At 38.0% G+C, this 9,428-nt stretch overlaps 1 protein-coding gene across 1 annotated transcript in view; it reads left to right on the plus strand.

The window, feature by feature from the left end:
• The first annotated feature begins 274 nt into the window (after nt 1-274).
• The window catches only part of NLN (neurolysin), a 38,019-nt gene continuing 28,865 nt past the window's right edge, over nt 275-9,428 (plus strand). Inside the window, exons 1-3 of the mRNA XM_015812672.1 lie at nt 275-409; nt 7,239-7,495; nt 9,278-9,426. Coding sequence (XP_015668158.1) covers nt 369-409; nt 7,239-7,495; nt 9,278-9,426 — 447 coding nt within the window. The 5' untranslated portion in view covers nt 275-368. The remainder of the gene's footprint in view (nt 410-7,238; nt 7,496-9,277; nt 9,427-9,428) is intronic.

A 9,428-nucleotide genomic window follows, 5' to 3' on the forward strand; every position in this document is an offset into this window, starting at 1 on the left:
CGGGCGGGCTGCTTGCTTTCCTTCTCTGACTCGCGCGGGGCGTCCGGGCGCAGCAAACTTCTCCCTGCCGCTGGCTCGCGGGCTCCCGTGGCGTTCTCGGAAAGGGGAGGGAGGGAGGGAAACGTGAGCAGCGCGCGCGGGAGTCTGTAGAGGGCGCGCGACGCCGAGGCTCGGATGGGCGGAAGTGACTCTGCCGCTCCTTCCCCGGAGTCGCCGGCCAGGCTTCTTGGCGGCACGTGGGGGGAAGCTGTTGCCGGCGCTCGTGGTGGGGAAAAGCAGCGGGGGCGATTGCGAAGGCTCGCGGGAGAGCGGCTGGCTGTCTTCGGGCCGGTCGGAACGCGGTTGTCCGTTCTCCTTTTCCACGCTCTATGCTGTCCTTGGCCATTTCTGCGGGCCGAAGCTTGAGCAGGTATTCTGTGCAAGACACGCCCGTTTCACCAGCACGGAATTTGTCGCCCAGATAAAGCTTCGGGTGGGATCGCACAGTGTGGCCCTCCGACGCCTGCAGTGTGAGATCATCTGCATCTTCCCTCGATTCCCTAAAGCAGCAGCTTGCGTTAGCAAAAGGAGAGGAGTTAAAAATGGCTAGGCCGGACTGAAGTAGCCTTGTATGAAGCAGTTGTCCTTTTGTAAAATCCCTCTCTGCGTGAAATGTCGCCTGTTGCCAAGAAGGTGAACAGGCTTTGTCGCCTTTTAAACACTGTTCGACACCTGGATTTCCTCCTGTCAGTTAATTCGGGGGAGGGGGCAATCCCCAAGCCATAACAATGATCAATGGTGTTAATCCATAGCAAGAATTATAACTTGTCTTTTTTATTCCCTGTGAATATATTGATTAGTTTAGTTTTCTGATGGGGTACTGTGTTGTCAACAGAACTTGGATGTTGCTATTAATATGCAAAAAACAGCTTTGATTTTCTAGAACATGAAAGAATTATGCAGACAATATTCTGCAGTTTCATAATGTTGGATGTGTCATCTCTTGTGACATTAGGCAGTAAACATAACAGATATTCAATTAATTTAAGAAACCCAGTACTTGCTTCTGTTGAAATATTTTTTTATTAAATATGTTATTAAATCCATGCCTCTCAAGTCAATGTGTATTGCATTACAGTTGGAAGATTGGAGTTGCATGGCATCTAAAGGAATTCAAACTAAAATTGTTTTTTTAAGCTAGAATAATATATTTTATAATACAGTTTTTGATCATCACGATTCAGATCAGTGACAAAGAATAAAATAGCCAACAGTAATTGATAAACAAGGTCATTTGAAAAGCTTTTTTCTGAACTAAAGATATATTTGGCTATGTTTCAAGAAGTGCTTATTTTTCACAGCTAAAATAATCACAAGAATACGTTATCTACTGATAATTATAAGAGGTATATCATTAAGGCAATGGTAAAGGTAAAAAAGATTAAATAATTGGTATATATACCCCAGCTGTTTTTCTGTATGCATATAAATTTAAGGTTTTAAATTTTAATTGAAATGAAGGTACTTGTTGTTTTGGATATTGGTTGGATTCCTCAATACAATAACCCAAATCCAAACTTAATATTCTGTCTTATTTAGGATGGGAAACCAACCAAAATCCTATTTTATTTCAAGAATCCATGTGCATGCTGATAAAAAGTAAAATAAATATCTCAAATGGATTTTTGCTGGAAATCTGTCTTCGTACACACATTTATGTAATTTCTTGGCCATAATATAAGTAGTTTGTTATATGCTGCTCAGAGTTACTCCTCTATATAAAAAATAGTTTTTCAGTGTCTTCTTCAGGACTGTTGTTTGCCTTCCATATTTAATACTTATATTTGTACATTATTTAACCTATATGTAGAATATATATTGAGGAAAGCTGGATTGGAAAATGATAGAAACATCAAATAACCAGCTATGGTCATAACACTATTCTGTTGAAAAGGATTTACAGACGCTAGTAATAAAAGTCAAGGAGCACAGTGAAAATTTTATATTTATTTATTACATTTTTAAATTTATATGTATGTATGTACATATATAGACAAGAAACAATGGTTGGAAACTGATCAAAGACAGAAGCAACCTGGAATTAAGGGAGAAAGTTCCTAACAGTGAGGACAATTAACCAGTGGAACAGCTTGCCTTCAGAAATCGTGGGTTTTCATCACTGGACGTTTTTAAGAAGATACTGTCTGAAATGATATAGGTTCTCCTGCTTGAGTGAGGGGCTAGACTAGAAGACCTCCAAGGTCCCTTCCAGCTCTATTACTCTATTACAACAGATACATCTTCATTAGATATTGAAGATGTTGAAGATATTGAAGTGGTAAATAGCTTCTGTCTTTTAGGATCAACTATCATCAGTAAAAGAACCAGCAGTCAGAAAATACACTGCATGCTAGTATTTGCTGGAGTAGCAATGAAGGCTTTGCAAGATACCTGGATGCTAGGATATATCTATGCTCACGAAGATGAGAATCATGCAGACAATGATATTTTATATGACACTCTAGGTAGTGAAGGTTGTGTGTTGAAGATGTAGAATTGAAGGAATATTGATGCTTTTGATACTTGGTGTTGGTGAAGACTCCTAAGAATTCTAGCCAAGAAAACAAACAAATGAATAATGAACAATTCAATCGAGGCACAAACTACCAGGGTCAAATATTTCAGACACGTTACAAAAATATCTAGCTCTTTGGAGAAGTCTGTAATGCTGGGAAGGATGAAAGAAAAGACAGAGAACTATCAGTAGCAAGTACATGGACTGAATTACAGCAGTGAAGGGTGCACTATGGGGAAATTTACAGTACCAGACTGGGGACAGATCTTCCTGGAGAAAATCTGTAGGGTCACTGAGAGTCAATACCAATTTAATGGCACTTGATCAATATTTGTGTACCACTGAATCAGATCAACTCACAATTATTTATAAATAGATGAAACCAAAATACAAAAGTAAAGCAATAAAATAAAAATGATAGATATTAGACTCAATTAACTTAGCAGTAAGTAAACTTCAAAGGCCCAATAGAAAAGTTTGATTTTGATGGCCAATTGGAATGACCCTACAATGGGTGCCAACTGGACTTCTTGAGGGAAGTTATTCCTGCAAAGTATTTTTTTGAATGACTCCCATTCAGGTATTGACCCAGCTTAGCTTCAGAGCCCAGACAGAATTTATCAATTTTGCCACCTTCACAGATAACGTTGGTAAAACGTTAGCATAATTTTTATCAAGCTTAGATTCATCTACATTTATATATCCAGCAGCAAATTGTTGATAGCTACAAGCCTGAATGTCTATAAATGTCTGATATGAGTATATTATAGGAAAACATATATAAAATCAAAATCCTTGAGTTTGATCCTTAATTGACATTTTATTTCTGCAAAACACATAAACAATATAATGCCACTATAAAATGGAACACATACATGGAATAAAATGTTGTGGAAAACCCAGGAACATTCTATTTTTGTCCAGTGCATGCTGAACTTGCTTCTGGACTGTGGTATTTTAGCACCTGCTTCTGGTTTGAGGACTTATTTATGAAAATTGCTCAACCTCCTATGGAAAGATGTAGTCTGAGAGGAGATGTGACATGCCATGAGTAAACGGGAACATTCCATTCTTCTCTGGAACACTCCATTCCCAGATCAATGGATTTTGTACTGCTTAGTGTCTGGAAAGTAATATTACCATTGTATCTTAAAAACTATTACTAATCCATATTGTTGGTTACTGCTGGAAAATAACAGAGATAGAAATAAGTTCTATTATTCCTAATGTTAAATGCGTTCACATAGAAACCTTTAGCTGGATCTTTTAAAGTAAGCAGAAGAGTAATGATATTTAAGCTTTATTATAGAAACAGTTCCATCACTTAGTGTGTAACTTTATTTGCAAATGATGCAGAATTAAAGCCAATAATCATTTATCTAACTGCATGTACTTGTTTACTTCTCATACTTACTTTTGAGCTGATAAGTGGATAAAAGCTTTTTATATGAAGTGCAATCTCACAATGCATTAAGCCACTATGGTTTGAAAATGGAGGGTTTATAGTTTAGCATCCTTGTTTGAACAAATTCTGCTTACCATGATGTATGCTCATAGAGCCTCTTGAGAGTACCTTCAGTTTTCATTTATACTGTTAATGAAAATCTCAGGAGGATTCTTTGCCTGATTAATGGACGTTAGACAGGAAGAAGATTCTTCTTATGTTTGCCTTTGAAGGCTGAGTTCAAGCTATGTCAGCTTGAGGAATTTATGCCAGAGAATTTAGCTTTAAATGGCTTTGGTCTGTTATGTTATGTGGGATGTAGTGATAGGAAAAAAATTCATTTGTGTCTTAGGCATGCCAGGACTCCAGCATTTCTTTTGAAGACAAGAATAAAGCTTAGCAGTATTATGTTTCTCTGATGTTGTCAGAATTCCAACCATGACTGTATTTGTTTGGTGTGGTCTTCTAATGGTTAGCAGATAGGGAAATATTCCCTGGCATTCCACCCTTACTGCATACTTTGTTCAGATGATGTTTTTTTGTCTTGCAATTAGAAGAAGAATTTTATACTCTGGATAAAGAAAAAAGAAGTGCCCCTTATGAAATACCTGGGCACTTTTTCTTCATCTCAAATAAGGGCCACTTCAAGGAAAATTCTGAAAAGAGTTTGTAAAGTATTTCGACTTAGTATGTTGAGACAGAACAAGAGATCAAGAATACAATGAAGAGAGAGAAAATACTTTTTTTAAATAGCAGAATATAGTATTTTAAAAAGCTCTCTGCTTTTATCAAATAGCTCCCCAGCCACAATATTAAGAGACTAGCCTGCAGCAGGATTTCAGTTCCAGAATTTCATACCCACAAATAGTCTGGTTCACATTATAACTAATCCTAATGTGATGGGTTTGGTTTTACCATAAACTTTCATGCTAACCAGCAATTTTATATTGGGTTTTAAATATTCGGAAGACGCAACATTAAAATTCGGTTTAATTCGGTTTTAAGGGGGGGATTGTATATATGTTCTGGTTTTAAATATGTTGTGCGCCGCCCTGAGTCCCTGTCGGGAGAAGGGCGGCATATAAATTAAATAAAATAAATAAATAAATAAATAAATAAATTGTGATTTGTTAACTGTTTTATAGGGAAGTTATTATATAAAGCCAGCTGGTTGTTTTGGAAGAAACCAATCATGGCTTATCATGCTGTCTATCAATAGGCTTGTTGTTGAATTCAGACTTGCTTCATATGATATATTTATCTAAGATCTTCCCCTGGCTTCCATTATTTTTTTTTATTCCCATCTTAAATACATTATGTTGGGTTCCCCTTTTTGAAAGGTGACTTCTCGCACCTATTTTTCTCTTGCACCTATTTAGAGAATCTGGGAGCCTGATGGATGGGGCACCATTTTGAGGTCTTGCCCAATAGGCTGTATTTTGTTTTGTTTAACAAAGAATGCTTCTTAGGAAAAAAAGAATGAAATGTAGACCATCTGCCCATGTCAGTTACCATTCTGTCCTATAGAAAACGTGTCTGTGGCTATGTCCACACAGCTACATTTTTATGCTCCCACTCCATTGTAGACCTGCGAGGAAATAATCTCACTCTAAATCAGTGGTGGCGAACCTATGGCACGGGTGCCAGAGGTGGCATTCGGAGCCCTCTCTGTGGGCACACGTGCCGTTGCCCCAGCCTTGCTTCCCCCCACGACCCCCTCACCAGCAGCCTCCCTGGAGGAGACTCGCCCCTGAGCATGGCTCACGCGGAGCAGTGCAGCTGGGCAGCGTAGACAAGACTCTGCCCTCACGCCCCATCGCGCACAGTTGATGCTGCGGGGCGCGGGCAGAGGGTGTGGCCGCCATGACGCTGCTGGGCGATCTGCGGCAGGCCCTGGAGGCAGTGAGTGGCCCTGCGGGCAGGGGGTGAAGTGGGGGCGGCGCCAGTTTTTGGGCACTCGGTCTCTAAAAGGTTCGCCATCACTGCTCTAAATCATTCTGTCCCCACTGCACATTCTTAATGCACATGTGGAATGGATTCTATGCTGCCCTGTTGTCCCTTTTAAAAAAAAATCCTTGAATGATAGGTTAGTTGGATGCATGTTCATTCTAACAGCCATTTGATGGCAGCAAAATTTAAGATTTTTTTTAATTGATTGTCATTTAATGGCTTGTGCAGCCATGATGCAGCAAGTGGAAAAAGTACTCTTGAGAGTTTGAGAAAGGGGTTTAGCCATTGAGAGTGATGTAGAAGCTGTAAACATCCCTAAGGACACATTGTGGGGAAAGGAAGCAAGAAGCCAAGACTCTTCTGGGAGCAGCAGCCACTGGGAAGGGAATTCCCAACTACACCAGTGATAGAATAGCAGCAACAAGTACTTTCAATTGCATGTTCATAATTGGAATTAAATCAGGAATGAGCTAATCAGCGTTAATGCTTTATTATATATAAATCAACAAGTAGCCTTTTTTAGTCACTAGATGGCATAAAAGAGCTAAAGGTTATTGTATCGCTTGGCTGCCACCTAGTGATCATGATAATTTGTATAGGTGACATGCCGCTGTTGGATAAAGTGTTGCTAAGAAATTCAGGATAACAGCAGCCACAGAGAAGGAAATTTCTTGCTGTCAAGCTGTAGAAGAACATGTGTTTTTTTATGAAATGTTCTATTATATGCATTAAAAATTAATGTAATTTCAAAGCTTTGCGCTCTCTAGGTTGACCATTTCACAACTCATTAAAATAAAAAAGTGATTGCAGAAGCTGGGATTTTGATTTCTTTTCCAGGCAATAGAAGCTGGGTTTGCAGAGAAAGACAGGAAACCAATTGAATAGTTGAGTTTGCATCACAACATTGCTTTCATCATTTTGATAAGAGCAAGAAGGTTCTTTGGATGCCCAAGACTTAGCAGATTGTGTAAACCTATCTGTCGTAGTCAAAAATAGTAGCTAATAAAAGCATTTGTGAACTCAATTATTCTCTCTTTTTTTCATACTTTAGTTCCTCAAATTGATTTTTTTTTTGTTTCATCTATAACGTTCTTCTGGATATATTGTCTGAATACGTATTTTCCTTTTTTATCTTGAATATAATTTCTTAGCAAAATAATTATCCATAAAACACCATGATCTTTCATCTCCCTTAATGGACAGTTACATCTGTTATCTCTGGTTTCATCTTTGGGCTTTTGTTTCTTGCAGTATTAATTTTTTGTTTTATCCTTTTATTTTAAATTACAGAGCTAGAAGCCCAAGGATTTTACTCAAAATGACATTAGGAACAGAGATCACATCATTTTTCAAGGTGTCTTCTTACAGTGGAGCTGACCGAAATTTCCTGAAATGGGATCTCTCACCAGAGCAGATTAGAACAAGAACTGAAGAACTTATCAAGAAAGCAAAGCAAGTTTATGACAGTGTTGGCATACTTGATATGCAAGTAATCACTTATGAGAATACTGTGCAGGTGCTAGCAGATTTAGAAATGGAATATTCAGGTATGTATAATAATCAGTATAGTTAGACTGATAACTGGAATCAGTCTTAATTGGCTTCATCAGAAGAAAATTAAAATCTCAAGACAGAAGAAAAAATTGTGTAATGTAATTTTGCAGTAAAAGTACTTATGACAAAAGATTGGTCTGATCACATATAGAACCAAACAATGATGTGATTTCTTTGTAGGGGTTTTTTTGGCATTTTTTAAAACTGATCAGCCTTGAAAATCTGCCTAGAAGTCTAAAGTCACTCTGTTTCACCTTGCCTCACAAGGTTGTTAAAGTTAAAAAAAAAAGAGTTCAATAAGCAGTGCCGAGAACATTTGGATGAAGGTAGGGGACAGATAAAATAGATATTTATATTTTAGTGTTACAACAACAATAATAATAATAAAGTTGGAAGGGACCTTGGAGGTCATCTTCTAGTCCAACCCCCTGCTCAGGCAGGAAACCCTATACCATTTCAGACAAATGGCTGTCCAGTCTCTTCTTAAATACTTCCAGTGTTGGAGCATTCATAGCTTCTGGAGGCAGGTTGTTCCACTGATTAATTGTTCTAACTGTCAGAAAATTTCTCCTTAGTTCTAGGTTGCTTCTCTCTTTGATTAGTTTCCATCTGTTGCTTCTTGTCTTGCCTTCAGGTACTTTGGAGAATAGCTTGACTCCCTCTTCTGTGTGGCAGCCCCTGAGATATTGGAACACTGCTATCATGTCACCCATCGTCCTTCTCTTCATTAGACTAGAGTCGACATACCCAATTCCAGCAACCGTTCCTTATATGTTTTAGCCTGCAGTCCCCTGATCATCTTTGCTACTCTTTTCTGTACCCTTTCTAGAGTCTCAACATCTTTTTTACATCGTGGTGACCAAAACTGGATGCAGTATTCCAAGTGTGGCCTTACCAAGGCATTGTAAAGTGTATTAACACTTTTTAAGTGATCTTGATTCTATCCCTCTGTTAATGCAGCCTAGCACTGTATTGACTTTTTTGGCAGCTGCAGCACACTGCTGGCTCATATTTAAGTGATTGACCCCAAGATCCCTCTCACAGTTGCTACTATTGAGTAAGGTACCCCCTATACTATACCTGCGCATTTGGTTTTTCTTGCCTAAATGTAGAACCTTACTTTTTTCACCATTGAATTTCATTATTTTCATTATCTACTTCATATAAAGTAATTGGAAATAACTCTCTGCAGGTAGATATTTTCCCTTTCTCACACTTCTGAATTAGGTTATTCAGTAAAAAATATACCAAAAATGTTAATAAATGATTTAACATTTTGAAAAAATGTCTTCCAAAGAGGGGAAACTATTGTGCTCTAGAAGCTGCTCAACCCTAAACGAACCCTAAACCTAGGCAACAAGGCCAGTGAGGAGAGATGCTGGGGATTGTAGTTCATTAGTTGGAAGGATACTAGTTTTCCACCATTTCTCTACTCTACTACCATTTCTGATTTTAAATTAGACATATTAAATGCTAACTACTTTGTATGGTTTCTTTTACTAAAGGCATTTTTCATAAATTAAAACCTTTTTATTATTGCTTCTCTTGTTCTCATAACTCATTTGTTTATTAAATATGTATTTGTCTTTGTAGCAACTCAATATCCTACAAAAGTCTCTGGTGTTTATTTAATAGATGTCTTAGTAACCTTAGCTTAAAAATTTTAAATGATATATTTGTAATGAGAAAGTCTCTCCCTTCAAATACTTAAAGTAAATAGGTCTATGTTATCTGTTAAATTTTCTTTGAAAGTTTTTGTTTCCTTCTTCTGATAGTGGAAAGAAGCATATTGGATTTCCCACAACACGTATCCCCTGATAAAGATGTCCGTGCAGCAAGTACCGAAGCTGATAAAAAGCTTTCTCACTTTGATGTTGAGATGAGCATGAGAAAGGATGTGTTCCAAAGGATTGTCCATTTACAGGT

This window comes from Protobothrops mucrosquamatus, unplaced genomic scaffold, assembly GCF_001527695.2.
Source record: "Protobothrops mucrosquamatus isolate PMUCROS unplaced genomic scaffold, P.Mucros_1.0 scaffold104, whole genome shotgun sequence".
Lineage (NCBI taxonomy): Eukaryota > Metazoa > Chordata > Lepidosauria > Squamata > Viperidae > Protobothrops > Protobothrops mucrosquamatus.